Source organism: Acanthochromis polyacanthus, chromosome 19, assembly GCF_021347895.1.
Source record: "Acanthochromis polyacanthus isolate Apoly-LR-REF ecotype Palm Island chromosome 19, KAUST_Apoly_ChrSc, whole genome shotgun sequence".
Taxonomy (NCBI): domain Eukaryota; kingdom Metazoa; phylum Chordata; class Actinopteri; family Pomacentridae; genus Acanthochromis; species Acanthochromis polyacanthus.
In genome coordinates, this window is record NC_067131.1 from 21,299,645 (window position 1) to 21,317,041 (window position 17,397).

General features: G+C 40.8%; 1 protein-coding gene across 1 annotated transcript in view; it reads right to left on the reverse strand.

The window, feature by feature from the left end:
- The window catches only part of cacna1g (calcium channel, voltage-dependent, T type, alpha 1G subunit), a 695,215-nt gene that overhangs the window by 249,541 nt on the left and 428,277 nt on the right, over positions 1-17,397 (reverse strand). Inside the window, 2 exon segments of the mRNA XM_051939241.1 lie at positions 410-524; positions 12,406-12,591. Of these exon segments, the coding sequence (XP_051795201.1) occupies positions 410-524; positions 12,406-12,591 (301 nt within the window).

The window sequence follows — 17,397 nt, forward strand, 5'->3', positions numbered from 1 at the left end:
AAATGGAAATTAGATGAGTGGAGGAAAATAAGGGAGGTAGATAAAGACTAGTCTCAGAGGAAGGAAAAGGGGGTAGGAAAGTGAAGAAGAAATTTTGATTTGATATATTTTATTTACTCAGGAGGAAATTGTCTTTTCAGGCTCTGTACGGGGACAGGATCAGTCATCATCAATGAAGCAGAAAGACCTGAAGTTAGTTGCTTGAGGGTTCTCCAACAGGTACAGTTTGATAACATAAGAAGTTCAGGCTTCCAGATGGGAGACGAACATGCATTCTTTTAGGTCATCCTGTTGCTAAACTTTTACCGTCTTAACAGACTGTGAAGTCAGGCGTAAAGCTGCAGCTAAAGTGGCCATAACACTGCCAGATGTGAGTAACAGGGGAGAAGAGAAGAAGGTTGACGCTCACCTGGAAGACAGTCACTATGGCCCAGAGAAGAGAGTCAAAGTTCTTCCTGTCAGGTAGAGTGTCTCCGTCACTCTCCGACCCAAACTTACAACCAAACAGATGCATCCCCAGGATACTGGGGGAAAAACAAACAGGAAAATTACAGATAAATATTTACATCAGGCCAACCAATCAAATACCATACAAATAAACAGAAAAGATGTGCTGAAAATATTTGTTTTCCTGCTTGTAAAAAAAAAGCACATTAATGATAACTTCTGCATAGAGGATTATCATGCAATTTTGGGATAAGAAAAACCCACATTTACAACAGCATGTGGGTCATTCCATAATTGGAGGACATTTTACGTCCCACCCACCAAACTTCAAATAAGCCATGTACAAAATACTAAAACATGCAGTTGTTGTGCAAATATACTTGTCCTGAGACCAAATTTAAATAAAAAAAATAAAAGAAAACAAAGCTTGAAAATATTTTCAAAATATCAAATAAGTCGGGAGTTTCCCCTAAAATGCAGTTTTTCTCGTTTCCTATCCCCCTGATGACCAAATTGAATCTCAAATAAAACAATTAAATTGAAATTTAAATCTCTTTTTGTGGTATTATTTGCTTCATCGATGTCTCTTGTAATTGTGGAAGCATTTTTTAATCAACATAATATTTGAAATAATAATAATTATGCATGGAACGTGTGTCCAACAACATGCACACAACCCTGTTAGCATAAGCTTTGTAGTTGACAGAAGAAGAAGAAAACAGTGAATCACACGATACGCTGGAATTTACATCATCAAACAGTTTTCAAAAGAATAGGTAGAGACAGGTTGACTGAATGTCTCACGCTACCTCATGCAACCCTGTTATGCATATCATCAAGACAAGACAAATTCTTTTCATTTTTTCTTTATGTTTCACATCAGGGCTGCACAGTGGAGCACTTTCGCCTTGCAGCAAGAAGATCCCCGGTTCAAATCCTGGCCTGGGCCTGGGATCTTTCTGCATGGAGTTTGCATGTTCTCCCTGTGCTTCCGTGGGTTTTCTCTGGGTACTCCGGCTTCCTCCCACAGTCCAAAAATATGCTGAGGTTAATTGATCACTCTAAATTGCCCGTAGGTGTGAATGTGAGAGTGATTGTCTGTCTGTATATGTAGCCCTGCGACAGACTGGCAACCTGTCCAGGGTGTCCCCTGCCTTCGCCCGAGTCAGCTGGGATAGGCTCCAGCACCCTTCGCGACCCTAGTGAGGATCAGGCGTAAACTAACCGTGACGTCACCCGTTGGTTTCAACGCTGAGAAAATGAAGCCCAGATTTTGCTACTTCCTGGTCGCCGTTTTGGATTTTTTGGAGCCAGTGACGTAAAAAGCGTCATCAAACAGGCTGGACCGGAGAGCAACTAGGGGCAGGATTGGCAGGGGGGCGGAATAAGTTCTCTTATTCCGCCCACGTTTTACCGCAGAGGCTTCTGTTGCTGTCTATCAAGTATAGTCACGCCCCCTGGCTCCGCCAACTTTAACGATTTATTTAACATTCAGTATTGATTTATTTTAAGATAGGCCACCTGATCTCTCATTTTGACCATGAAAACTAATGGGAAAAAAATCCTGAGCCGTAGAAAATCAGTCTATCAAATTTTATTTTTTCCAAAAATGAATTGGGGTCTATGGAGAGAAAGCTTTTTGGAGCCAACCCTAGCGGACGGCGTGATATTGCAAGTTTTTGACACTTCCGGGTTGGCTTCGATTCTGGAGCCAGATGCTACGTCCACTATATATAGTCTATGGTGAGGATAAAGCGGTGTACAGAGAATGGATGGATGGATATTTCTCATCAGTCAGTGTGTCCTCTTGGTCAGCAGTCACAATTAGCCAAATATCGAGCTTCTACTCCTGAGAAAAAAGCTAACATTAGCATGGATTTGCAACCCTGTTACTGTGATTACAGTAGGATTAGCAAACAACAAATAAAACGTGTAACAAAAATTTTATCACTGATGTGTAAGCTGAGCCATTCAAGCCTTTGTTAGTTTATTGCCTATTTTTGATGAACATGTAGCAGAAAAATGTAAAAAGAGAAGGTTAATTTTTTAAACATTTTGAAGCCCAATTGTCTTCCAATTCTGGAATGGCCTAACCTTATGAAGTGTTGTGAGTTACTGGTCACATCATTTGGCCCACAATGCATTCAGGCAGAAATGCAGCCCAGAAACTGAATGGTGATTGAGTGCAGGTGAGGTTCAGCACCATGGAGAGCGTCACAACCCATGGCTATGACACCTTGTGTCTTTTGTAAAGAATCTGATCTATTTCCACTGTTTGGCAATTAAATGTGTCTTTCCTTCTGAGAGATAGAAGATAAGTAACAACTATGTGTATACATGCACCTGTAACTGTAAGGTGACAAGCATAGCTTAGTATAGTTTAAACATTGGAAATAAAAGGGAAAGCTACCTTGGCTCTTATAAAAATCCACTTGCTAAGACGTCTAAAGCTCACTAACTAACTTGTTCCAGCTCATTAGTTACACCACCAGAGTTGGGGCAAAAAAAAATTTAAGGGTTTTAGAAGGAGAGCTTTGTGGTGTAACAGTATTCTGGTCAATAGAAGTTTATCCATCCAGGTAAATGGTAAATGGTCTGTACTTGTATGGCATCTCTCTACCTTAGTGGGACCTCAAAACAATGTTCTCAACCTCAAACTGACAATTTTACATGAAATATTTAGATTTTGGTCAGACCCAGGCTGGATTTTTAATTCTGCTTTCAGTCTTCGTGTAGAACTATCAGCAATCATTCTGGTTTCCAGCTTCATATTTTTTGCACAAACATGAGAATGGTATCAATCTTTTCAGCTAACTCTGAGAAACAAAAATCACATGGGCATAGGGCATATTTACAGTAATTGTTTTGAAAAGTTGTTTTTATACTAGACATTCATAGCCAATTTCACCCTAGGAATAGGAATAAAGTAAACTTCTTAGCCATCACTGTAAGCATCAAACCTTAGTCCGAGTAGTGGACCTAGTTGATGTGCAATCAGTAGACCAAAAATATTTACTAAAATGTGTTTTTAGAGATACATGAGAAATAGAACTGGATAGTTTTGTCTGCTGATTGTCATAGTCTTTGGATTGAGAACTATTTGAAAGAATGAAACTTAGGTTAAGTTCTGTTTATATATTTATTGTTATTCATCATGCACTGCCATCAAAAAGGCATCTGACTGGGCTCAAATTCATTCTGCAGTGTGACGACAAGCCCAAACATACTACCAGAGTCAAAATGATTTGTCTTTTGCGACAAGAAGAGCAAGGAGTCCTGTAATTATCCCCAGTCAACCACAGAGTCCTGATCTCCACATCATGGACAATATAGTTCTGTGTATACAGTAGTTCAGCTAAAACAGATGTCTATCTGACAGATGGGCAGGAACAATGGAGGGAAAGACAGTAATGCTATGTTATAGACCCACAGACAACTAACAACGGTGTTAAACCGTAAACCAGCAAAGTGTCTGCATTGCAGTCTGTCTTTTATTCAGAAACACAGACACTGAGGCTCAACTGGAGCTGAGGGATCAATGACCAGGTATCCGCTGTGTCAGCTTGGCAACTCTTCCCTCAAATCAGGGGCTGTTTATCTATGCATATACACACGTGGACAAAATTGTTGGTACCCCTCAGTTAAAGAAGGAAAAACCCACAATTCTCACTGAAATCACTTGAAACTCACAAAAGTAACAATAAATAAAAATTTATTGAAAATTAAATAATCAAAATCAGCCATCACTTTTGAATTGTTGATTAACATAATTATTTAAAAAAACAAACTAATGAAATAGGGCTGGACAAAAATGATGGTACCCATAACTTAATATTTTGTTGCACAACCTTTTGAGGCAATCACTGCAATTAAACGATTTCTGTATTTGTCAATGAGCGTTCTGCAGCTGTCAACAGGTATTTTGGCCCACTCCTCATGAGCAAACAGCTCCAGTTGTCTCAGGTTTGATGGGTGTCTTCTCCAAATGGCATGTTTCAGCTCCTTCCACATATGTTCAATGGGATTCAGATCTGGGCTCATAGAAGGCCACTTTAGAATAGTCCAACGCTTTTCTCTCAGCCATTCTTGGGTGTTTTTGGCTGTGTGGTTTGGATCGTTGTCCTGTTGGAAGACCCATGACCTGCGACTGAGACCAAGCTTTCTGACACTAGGCAGCACATTTCTCTCCAGAATGCCTTGATAGTCTTCAGATTTCATCGTACCTTGCACACTTTCAAGACACCCTGTGCCAGATGCAGCAAAGCAGCCCCAAAACATTACTGAGCCTCCTCCATGTTTCACCGTAGGGACAGTGTTCTTTTCTTCGTATGCTTGGTTTTTGAGTCTATGAACATAGAGTTGATGTGCCTTACCAAAAAGCTCCAGTTTGGTCTCATCTGTCCAAAGGACATTCTCCCAGAAGCTTTGTGGCTTGTCAACATGCATTTTTGCAAATTCCAGTCTCGCTTTTTTATGAGTTTTTTTCAGCAGTGGTGTCCTCCTTGGTCGTCTCCCATGAAGTCCACTTTGGCTCAAACAACGACGAATGGTGCGATCTGACACTGATGTACCTTGGCCTTGGAGTTCACCTTTAATTTCTTTGGAGGTTGCTCTGGGCTCTTTGGATACAATTCGAACGATCCGTCTCTTCAATTTGTCATCAATTTTCCTCTTGCGGCCATGTTCAGGGAGGTTGGCTACTGTCCCGTGGGTCTTGAACTTCTGAATAATATGAGCCACTGTTGTCACAGGAACTTCAAGCTGTTTAGAGATGGTCTTATAGCCTTTACCTTTAAGATGTTTGTCTATCATTTTTTTTCGGATGTCCTGGGACAATTCTCTCCTTCGCTTTCTGTTGTCCATGTTCAGTGTGGTACACACCTTTTCACCAAACAGCAAGGTGACTACTTGTCTCCCTTTAAATAGGCAGACTGACTGATTATGAGTTTGGAAACACCTGTGATGTCAATTAAATGACACACCTGAGTTAATCATGTCACTCTGGTCAAATAGTTTTCAATCTTTTATAGAGGTACCATCATTTTTGTCCAGGCCTGTTTCATTAGTTTGTTTTTTAAAATAATTATGTTAATCAACAATTCAAAAGTGATGGCTGTTTTTGATTATTTAATTTTCAATAAATTTTTATTTATTGTTACTTTTGTGAGTTTCAAGTGATTTCAGTGAGAATTGTGGGTTTTTCCTTCTTTAACTGAGGGGTACCAACAATTTTGTCCACGTGTGTACAAGGCCCTTGGAACTCTGTGTGTGTTTGTGTATGTGTGCTGAAGCACTCTCACATACATGCATCTGCATATACACACAGAACCAACAAGCTGCTGAAATGAAGCATTAAATGCTCAGATAAATCTAACACACGTACATACAGACAGGCTCAAAACCCCATATCCGATGGGTGGGTTTGAGAGGAATGTTAACTTTAAAAGAAAGTACCAAAATTACAGCATGTTTCAGAGCAACAAACTATTCATCCATCCATTATCAATACACCGCTTAATCCTCATTAGGGTCGTAGGGCAGCTGGAGTCTATCCAAGCTGATTTAGGGTGAAGGCAGGGGACACCTGGACAGGTCACCAGTCTATCACAGGGCCATATACAGAGACAAACAAGCACACTCGCATTCACAGCTGTGGACAATTTACAGTTACCAATTAACCTCAGTATGTTTTGGACTGTGGGAGGACACCGGAGTACCCGGAGAAAACCCACGCATGCACAGGGGAACATGCAAAGTCCATGCAGTAAGATCCTGGGAAGGTGGTAACGTGCACCAGGGATCTTCTAGCTGCAAGGCGAAAGTGATAACCATCATGCCACTGTGGAGCCCGCAATAAACTATAAAAACTGAAAAAATGTATCGACTTTCTGACAATCATTGAACTAATCATCTGTAATATACAGAGAACCTGGAACAAAATGGCAGTCATTGTGACTCCAGGTTTTTGCAATATTTCTAAAATAAATAATCAAAGAAATATAACTTTTGTTTTGTATTTTTAATGATACATGGCATCATACCTTTGACTTTTCTGAACTTCTAACTATTGTTGTGCTGTTTCCATAGTTATGCAGGACTTTTTACTGCAGTGAGTCAAAATGTGACAGGACATTAGCCTAGCCACGCTAGACAACCCACGGCAATGAATTTAATTCTCTGCCAGGGTGGGTCTAGTTACCCTCCATACGGCTCGAGGTTGGATGCTCCTAAAACTGGCCAGACGAATCAGCATGAAGTGTAGAGTCAGAAGGCGGGCGTAACTAAGTGACGACAGAGGCGCGAAGATTATGACAGAAACAACCGGCGCACAATAAACAGTTATCTTTTGACTCGGCTTTGGCCACAGCCCTTAAAGATTTGAAGCTAAAATTCAACTTGAAAGATAAACAAAGGACAGCACTGAAGTGTTTCCTTGAGAAGAAAGACGTATTTGGACTTATGACGACGGGATATGGCAAATCCTTAATATACCAGTTGGCTCTGCTGGTTGGGAAGCTAATGGGACTTAGCCACAATCCGCCGCTCTAGGAACTACGTCAGCCTATTCGTTGCGCTGATTGGTTGTATACCTACCCAATTGCTGCAGAGTGATTTGAAAGACAACCTTTTAGCCCGCCTCCCTCCCTGGCGAGCGTTCCTAGACCCTTGTGTCTTAAGAGCTGGGTCTAGCGCGGCTAGGCTAACAGGACATAGAAACTGCTCATGTTTCTGAGGGTTAAGCAAAGTTTGCAAAATGCCCTTTAAACCAGTGGTTCTCAAATGGGTGTACGCATACCCCTGGGGGTACGTGGAGGTACTGCAGGGGGTACGTGAAGCTTTTTAAAATTCTTTTAAAAAATCAGTAGGCTCATTCTAATAATAAGTCTTGGGAAAATTTATTTTGTAAAAAGTTCGATAAAATATAAATGTGTGTTCATGCACTGAATTTTATATTCAGTATTGTTTCCCTCCCCCCACCAAGTTAGTTTGACCCACTGACCCAGCGCACTCGTCAACGACCTGTCGTCACCATGATAACACTGTAACTATGGAGACGTGGCTAAAGCGCAGCAGCAATGCTGCTGAAAGTACGGATAAACAAGTGAAAAAGAAGGCAAAACCAGAGCCGACGAAGTACAGAAAGTACATGGAAGAGTATGTTTTTTTTTAATGTGTTTTTTTGGGGGGGAGAAATTAGCCAACACTAGCATGAAGCCGGCACATCTCCAGCGGCATCTCACCACAAATCATGGATGTCACGTTGGTAAGCCACCAGAGTTCTTCAGGAGAAAACTTTGTGACTTCAAGTCATCCCAAGTCACAATGCGAAAAGCCTCCACTACATCAGCCAAAGCCCTGGAGGCGTCTTACGCGGTGTCTTTGCTCGTTGCTAAAGCCAAAAAACCATTCACCATAGCGGAAGACCTACTGCTCCCCGCCGCTGTTGTATTGGCTGAAACTATGCTGGACAAAAAAAATCAGCGGATACATTAAAAACTGTGCCTCTGTCTAATGACACTGTTTGCCGCAGAATAGATAACATGGGCACAGACATTGTCGAACAAGTTGTGGGGAAACTTGGCGACTCATTTTCACTGCAGCTGGATGAATCCACAGATGTGAGTGGAAATGCGCAACTTGTTGCATTTGTAAGATACGTTGACACGGACGACATCTGTGGACGCATTCTATTCTGCAAACAAATGGAGGGGCGAACAACCGGAGAGGACATTTTTAATGTCGTTAACACGTTTTTCACTGAAAACGCTATCAGCTGGGAATCCTGCAGAAGCGTCTGCACAGATGCGGCTGCATCAATGACGGGCAGCGCGAAAGGGCTCATAGCGCGGATTAAAAAAGAAAATCCCGGCATCTCACAGGGAAGCGCTAGCGTCCAAGAAAATGAGCTCTGTGTTGCACAATGTTTTGAATGACAGCATTAAAGTTATAAACTTCATCAAGTCAAGGCCACTTAACGCACGTTTGTTCCGCAGCCTCTGTGAAAATAGGGGAGCTGAACACACAGAACTGCTCCTGCATACTGAAGTACGCTGGCTGTCTCATGGAAGAATACTGAACAGGCTGTTTGAGTTGCGAGCTGAAGTGCACACCTTTCTGACAGAGCATGAATCTCCCCATGCCACCTTGTCTGAGAACACGGGCTGGCTTGCAAAGCTTTGCTATCTGGCAGATATATTCAGGAATGAACTGAATATGTCCCTGCAGGGCAAGGACACCAGCATCCTGAACCTGTATGACAAGGTGGGTGGTTTCCTGAAGAAAGCAGAGATGTGGAAAAGGGCATGTGATCAGGAGGATTTCACCTGCTTTCCTCAAATAGATTTTTTTTTTAGCAAGCCCCCATGGCCTGCAGAGTGTAGGGAAACACCTGGGGATGTTTGCGGGGCACTAGCTACATGCAGAGGCCTTGTTTATCAACTCACAGCTCTCTTGTATGTCTAGAGGCTGAGAAATAACCACTTAAAGATCCAAAAAACGCTGGCGAGGCTTTTTATAGCCCAAATTCTGAAAATTTCAGACCCCAACAACTCAGAAACTATTTGAGCTACAGGCCTACAATTTTGCATATAAAATACTTTTGTGACTATCTAATGGCATACAAATTTAGGACTAATTTGAAGATGGTGCGGCAACCACCATCTGATGAAACCACATGGAATGACCCTTTAGGATGAATGTTTTATTTGCAAGTGATCTTGCGTTAACTAGGGCAAACCTGGCAGGATCTGGTGGGTCTGGGCGAACAGCTTACAATGGGTCCCTACGCAGAGGCCGCAAGTTCCCCGGATCCATCCCGTGCCAGTGGGGATGAGGAGAGCAGGGACCGTGGGGCAGAAACATGTCATCCAAGCCATACCAAGCAGACAGCGACAGGGTCCAACCAACGTCGGGAGACATCAAGGCGAGGTACCGCTCCACATCCACCACGAACAGTGCGCACCAATCTGGCCCTCAGCCTCACCAGACACCCGCTTCGCTTACCCCGGAACCAGCAGCGTTTTCACCAAGGGAGTGGCACTGGTGTATGGCAGAGGTACAGTGCCTTGTGAAAGTATTCGGCCCCTTTGAACTTTTCAACCTTTCGCCACATTTCAGGCTTTAAACATAAAGATATAAAATTTTAATTTTTTGTCAAGAATCAACAAGTGGGACACAATCGTGAAGTGGAACGAAATTTATTGGATATTTTAAACTTTTTTAACAAATAAAAACCTGAAAAGTGGGGCGTGCAATATTATTCGGTCCCCTTGCATTAATACTTTGTAGCGCCACCTTTTGCTGCAATTACAGCTGCAAGTCGCTTGGGGTATGTCTCTATCAGTTTTGCACATCGAGAGACTGAAATTCTTGCCCATTCTTTCTTGCAAAACAGCTCGAGCTCAGTGAGGTTGGATGGAGAGCGTTTGTGAACAGCAGTCTTCAGCTCTGCCCACAGATTCTCGATTGGATTCAGGTCTGGACTTTGACTTGGCCATTCTAACACCTGGATACGTTTATTTGTGAACCATTCCATTGTAGATTTGGCTTTATGTTTTGGATCATTGTCCTGTTGGAAGATAAATCTCCGTCCCAGTCTCAGGTCTTTTGCAGACTCCAACAGGTTTTCTTCCAGAATGCTCCTGTATTTGGCTCCATTCATCTTCCCATCAATTTTAACCATCTTCCCTGTCCCTGCTGAAGAAAAGCAGGCCCAAACCATGAGGCTGCCACCACCATGTTTGACAGTGGGGATGGTGTGTTCAGGGTGATGAGCTGTGTTGCTTTTACGCCAAACATATCGTTTTGCATTGTGGCCAGAAAGTTCGATTTTGGTTTCATCTGACCAGAGCACCTTCTTCCACGTTTGGTGTGTCTCCCAGGTGGCTTGTGGCAAACTTTAAACGAGACTTTTTATGGATATCTTTGAGAAATGGCTTTCTTCTTGCCACTCTTCCATAAAGGCCAGATTTGTGCAGTGTACGACTGATTGTTGTCCTATGGACAGACTCTCCCACCTCGGCTGTAGATCTCTGCAGTTCATCCAGAGTGATCATGGGCCTCTTGGCTGCATCTCTGATCAGTCTTCTTCTTGTTCGAGGTGAAAGTTTAGAGGGACGGCCGGGTCTTGGTAGATTTGCAGTGGTCTGATACTCCTTCCATTTCAATATGATTGCTTGCACAGTGCTCCTTGAGATGTTTAAATCTTGGGAAATCTTTTTGTGTCCAAATCCGGCTTTAAACTTCTCCACAACAGTATCTCGGACCTGCCTGGTGTGTTCCTTGGTCTTCATGATGCTCTCTGCACTTTAAACAGAACCCTGAGACTATCACAGAGCAGGTGCATTTATACGGAGATTTGATTACACACAGGTGGATTCTATTTATCATCATCAGCCATTTAGGACAACATTGGATCATTCAGAGATCCTCACTGAACTTCTGGAGTGAGTTTGCTGCACTGAAAGTAAAGGGGCCGAATAATATTGCACGCCCCACTTTTCAGTTTTTTATTTGTTAAAAAAGTTTAAAATATCCAATAAATTTCGTTCCACTTCACGTTTGTGTCCCAATTGTTGTTGATTCTTGACAAAAAATTACAATTTTATATCTTTATGTTTGAAGCCTGAAATGTGGCAAAAGGTTGAAAAGTTCAAGGGGGCCGAATACTTTCACAAGGCACTGTATATTTTTTATTTTGTACTATTACAGAGACCAATATAAATTAGCAGCATTTTGCATATTTGAGTTTTGACTGGTTTTATGCCTTCCTGGTGGTCACCGTCTTCTGTTTTTCTTTTTGTTTTATTTGTTTTTTGTTTGCAATATGAATGTATTTGTCAGGTTCACTGATATAAGTTGTTTGGCTTTAATAAATCAGACACTGATTTTACAGCACTGTACCTCTTTATTCTTCCAAAAATGTTTTGCCCGTGTCAGGGGGTACTTGACTAAAAATATATTTCTAAGGGGGTACATCACTGAATAAAGTTTGAGAACCACTGCTTTAAACTACTGGAGAGGGTGTGCAACACACAATAAAACACATCTATTCAGTTTCTTATTTATTGATCAATACTGTGTTTGTGTATCAGACAAGTGCAGAGGACCTCTACACGTTCGTATTTTTGTTGAGCTCAGCCACAAAGCCTAACCAGGCAGAACAGAGGAATGCCGACTAAAAGTGTAAATCACTTAGTCTTGTCATTCTATCAACTGATCCTATTCTTCTTGTCGCACTCATCTCTGCTACTCAGTGCCTCTTGCTTCTCATGTAGAAGTTACCATGGACTGATCCACCAATTTACTTTCATTCCACACCTCTGTGCGTCCAATTCCTGTGAGAGAGCTTTTTCCACGGTCACAGATTGAACTCTCTTTGCTTTTTTCCCTGCTTTGGCGTTCCTCCATTAGCAACAAGAAATAGACTGTTCCCAGCCTGCATATATATATATATATATATAAATATATAAAATTTAACCTGCTGAACCAGCTGATCCATATCCACACTTTTAATGCAGAATGGGAGTTAGACCTGAAAATATTAACAATACAATACCGTCTAAAAATTTGGGGTCACCCAGACAATATCATGTTTTCCATGAAAATTAACACTTTTATTCATGTGCTAACATAGTTGCACAAGGGTTTTCTAATCATCGATTAGCCTTTCAACACGATTAGATAACATAATGTACCATTAGAATACAGGAGTGATGGTTGCTGGAAATGTTCCTCTGTACTCCTATGTAGACATTCCATTAAAAATCAGCTGTTTCCAGTTAGAATATTCATTTACCACATTAACAATGTCTAGACTGTATTTCTGATGAATTTCATGTTATCTTCATTGAAAAAAAAAGTTTGTCTTTCAAAAATAAGGACATTTCCAAGTAACGGTTGTGTATGTTGTTTCAGTGTAAGACAGGATTCAAAATGACTCACTCTTCTTCAGCCTACCTGAAGATGAAGATGAAGAGCATGAGCAGCATGCAAAAAGTGGCCACGTTGTCCATGGTCTTCATCAGCACGACAAGCTGCCTCTGCAGGGCCGGCATGAACCGGACCAGCTTCAGCACGCGCATCAGCCGGAAGGTCCTCAGCACCGACAGACCTCCATCCTGTTCACCCGCGATCTCCCACACACTGTCAGATGGGATGAAACACAAAATTCCTAATCAGTAATCTTAGATCCCAGACCAAGTCAAGTGTCATGAGACCCTACTGCTCGTACTGTATCCATTTTCACAATTTCTGAACATGATCCATGATCCAGTGAAGCACAATAGATTTTTATAAAAAGCAACCCATAGTACTAAGTAACACATTTTCAGTAAGTCATTAAGCCATATAAACACCCCTTGTAACAACACACTGCAGTTTAATGATTTAAGCTTTATAAATGATTTCTGAGTCATTATTTTCACTCAATTTAATTGTTTAAATTATTGCCGTCAAATGATTAAAATTCATGTTGGAATCCCAGACAAACACATCCTTTGCTTTAATCTGGTACCTTAAGCTGGAAGTGCTTTGGTGAAAAGAAAATTCCTTCCTGCAGAGTGTGCATATTACTGTATGTCGGTCGACTGTTCCATATTGGAGTGTTTTTGTCTTCAAATTTCCCACCCAGAGGGCCAACGTGCTGTTTAGTAGGGCCTGACTGATATGAATTTTTTGAGGCCGATTCCAATATTAGGCAGAAAAAATTCTGATAACTGATTAATCGGCCAATTAATTTAAATGAATAAAATAACTTCTTTTTGAGCCCCTTAATGCTTACAACAACAAAAAGATGAATTACAGGCAGAACATATTACTGTTTTACAATACTTTGTCCTTTAGTATTTGTTTAATTTTACAACAGAGAGGAATTTTCAAGTACAAAAACATGCAACAAAGCATTAAACCTTTATATAACCTTAAAAAAGAGTAAATCTTTAAATGAGTATTCAATACATCTTGTCTTGTACTTCTTGTTGCTGCAAATTAGAGGTAGGTTAAATCTATGTGTGTATGTATATATATATATATATATATACATACACATACACATACACACACACATATATATCTATATATATATCTGTATATATATATATATATACATACATACCGGGCTTTGCAAAAGTTGTGTTACACTCGGTTTCATGATCTTTAGAGATGTTTACATGTCGGAGTGAAAAATTCCATTAAACAAACCTACCTTATAGGCAGGTGTCATTAATACAAATTTGTTCGTGATGAAGTTGTATGAAGGTGGAAGTCAAAAGAGTTGAGATATCTGCTCTCATTCGTGCAGGCCACAACAAGTCTGACATAGCCAAACAGCTGAACATTGTCGCAGAGAGGCTCAAGAATGGTGAAGACCTGAAAGATCGACCACGATCAGGCAGACCTCGAGTTGTCAAGCGTCGGTGGTGAGAAAGGCCTTTCAAAGCAATCCGACGCTCAAAATGACTGAGTTCGCAAAGAACAGCCACAAAAGTCCTGCCGTGGGTGAAAAAGATCACAAAGAAGGGAGACTATGTCTTCCAGCAGGATGGTGCACCAGCCCACACTGCCAAGGTTGTGCAAGAGTGGTTAGGGTCCAACTTGAGTTTCTGGCTGAAGGACATGTGGCCGCCACAGTCACCTGACCTCAACCCCCTCGACTACAGCGTGTGGGCGCACGTTGAGGGTAAGGCCTGCAAGGTCCGGCACAGTAGTGTTGAGGAGCTCAAGACTTCCATCAACCGTGTGTGGGCAGGAATGAAGAAGGACTATGTCCGCAAGGTGTGCACAGCCTTCAGGTCTGGTCTGGAGCGTGTGATTGCAGCTGAGGGTGGCCAGATTTCTGATTAATATTGTCATTAACACATATATTGAAATATTTGGAAAATAAAAATTATTTTATTGCACCAAAAAATCTTTGTGTTCATTTTCATGAATGTCTCAACAAGTGTAACAGAACTTTTGCAAAGCCCATATATATATATATATATATATATATATATATATATATATATATATATATATACTGTATATATAGCTATATACTGACAGTCAAGAGAAACTTTAAGGTAGAAATGAATGCAGAATTCTACGTGTAGGGGGTTGTAATTATTCATTGTGGATTTACTGATGATCTAGTGCCCTGGTAGTTGAGATAATGATGAGTTGTCATTTTGTCATGATTCATTGCACATGGGTTGGTCACTTTGCAAAAGTGAACCAAATATACACCAATCAATACTCAGTGAGTATCTGCACAATTTGAGAATGGGTTTTGAAGGCCTATATAAAGGCCCAAAAAAGGCCACCATTGTTAGTGGAGGCCATACTCGGTATTGACTGTTGTGACTTTGTGTTTGGCAGGTGCCGTTTTCTTTTGTGAAATTCTTTATTTTGAAATCATTCTTGAAACTTTAGATTTTTGTTTCTGCATGCCAATATGCTAAACAAATGATTCATATGAAGAAAATCCAGTTTCGGGCTTCAAAATAAAAATTATGTTGAAAAACATTAATAAATTATTTTTTCTCTATTTTGCCATGCATTTTTCTACTGAGTCAAATCCACTCAACTTCAGTTTGATTGATATTATCTCAAGTAAACAATAAAAAAAAAGTTTTCTGAAAATTTATCAAAACAGAGTTATCTGTTTTTGCAAATGAACTCTTCATTTTTTGTATGTGAGCAACATAATGAGTGAAGTTACTGATAAAACATTATTTCTGCAGCCCTCTGATGCCCTGTAACGTTACATCACATTTTCTCTACTCCATTATTTTCTTTGCCATGAAGTCAGAACTCACATGAACCAAAATGAAAACCAGAGACGCCTTTCTCAGATGTCAAAACATGTCATCTTTGACAGAGATGCATTTTAAATATGTAATAGTCACAAATAGTCCGACACAAACGTTCCTCCATAACAACACACACAGTGAGTTGCTGTTCCAGCCTGGGTCACGTTCTAGTATTTTCTGACAAACTAAATCTAAGAGTGACATCATGATGGTTGCTGAAGACAACCAATCATTTGGACTTTAACATTTTCTCTGAACTGAAATGGGAGGCATGTTGAGTCACTGATAATTTCACAACGTTGTTAAAAACTTGCCTGTCGGCTCAGCCCACTCCTGTAATGTTGCCTGGCTGTAAGCTTAAAAGGTGCCAGGACATCATTCTGCGAGATACTTAACAGCATTTATTGTTTTATGAGAAATTAATGATACATCAGCTTTTAATTGTCAAAACTCCAGCTGATTATGATTATTTTGAAAAAGGCTATAATCGGCTGATTTAATCAGGTGGCCAATAAATCAGCCATACTGTTTACCGTCTTCCATGTGGACTTGCTTGGTTCTGCCACTACCAGATCAACTGCCCATTTGTGCATGCACGGCTGCATGTGCGACTGGAAGTCTACTTGAACAAACTGCCCAAAATGCGTTGCGAGAGACGTTTCAGGGAATTTAAGTCATTCTGCACTGCAGATGGGTTAACTGCATTAAAATTTTTAATCCGATTAATCATGATTATGGATTAATCCACGTTACACAGTAATTTTGACAACTCTAATTTAAGTATTCATGGTCTCATGCTCATTAACAAAAATTAAGTCAGCTTTTTTTTAATGACAAATTGAGCTATTCCCGTGACACAGTTATACTGTTAGCTAATACTCCTGTCATTTCCCATGTACTTCATGTGAACCTGACAAAGTGACAAACTTCAGTCTACATTTCTTCATTTCACTGAGATCTCCTGGCTTGCTGTGGTAGATTAACAGGTCACTTTTGTTCAGCTTGTACCTGCCAATTCCCACAGTTACAAAATAGAAACAATAAAACATTTATTGGAGAAGTCATTACTCTGGTGGCGTGTCATCTGTGTATTTTCAGCCCGATCTCACGAGGATTCGTGAAACTGTCACGTAAGTTTTAGTTTCGGTTTCGTGCGCACCAACACGATTTCGTCATGTTTTTCGTGCCGCTCACCACGAAATGCGCACCAATGTATTTTAAACGGCGGACTTTTCGTGCCACCCAGAACGTATTTCAAACGAATGTGTGTATTATATTTTTAATGTAAAACCATGGCGAATCCAACGCTATATTTTGCATGACATCGTCCCTAACCATAACCCTAACCATAACCATAACCCGGTGGTACACTTACCTTTTTTTTTTTCCCCAATTTGCATAGGAATTTCAAGAATGTCCGGCGGCCGGCGGCCGCAAACGCGATCACACAAGCAGTATACGCCGATGGACAGCTTAGATCGTCATGAATCCGCTGGTATAAACCACTTTCAGCTGTGATTACCACAGCGGGTTTCGTTGTGAGCAACACGAAAAACATTTCGTGGTGAGCGGCACGAAAACATGACGAAATCGTGTTGGTGCGCACGAAAAAGAAACAAAAAATTTACGTAACAGTTTCACGAATCCCCGTGAGACCGTGTTGCAGCCGTATTTTCTACAACACTGCACTGCACAGACTACAAAGTGTAGCATCGCTCTTGGGCTGTTTTTAATTTTTGACCTTTTCTATTTGCTACCCACACTAGAGGAGTTATTATAATGTTTTTCAGGGTTTGATTTGAGTAAGTTTTGTGGAATGGAATCTGGTTGTACATTTATGGTTAGTATTTACTTATTCCTCTCTGGGTTAATTACAACACTACATTTTACTTGTATAATAATGTCCAGAGGCATGTGCAGATCTGTGAAAATGCACTCAACTCCCTTCTTATGTTTAATGTCAGAGCCGTACATCATAAGAGTAAATTCACCATGTCCACTGTGGGATGCTGCCGCTGACCTTCCTCCAGCCCTCCGCTTCCAACTCCCTTTTTCCACCAGTCAACTCTGCATCGCCCTCACTATAATTGTTATGCTAATTTACATACTGTTTGAATTTTACTGCTAGCTATATATGTAGTATGTTTAATGTCAGAGCCGT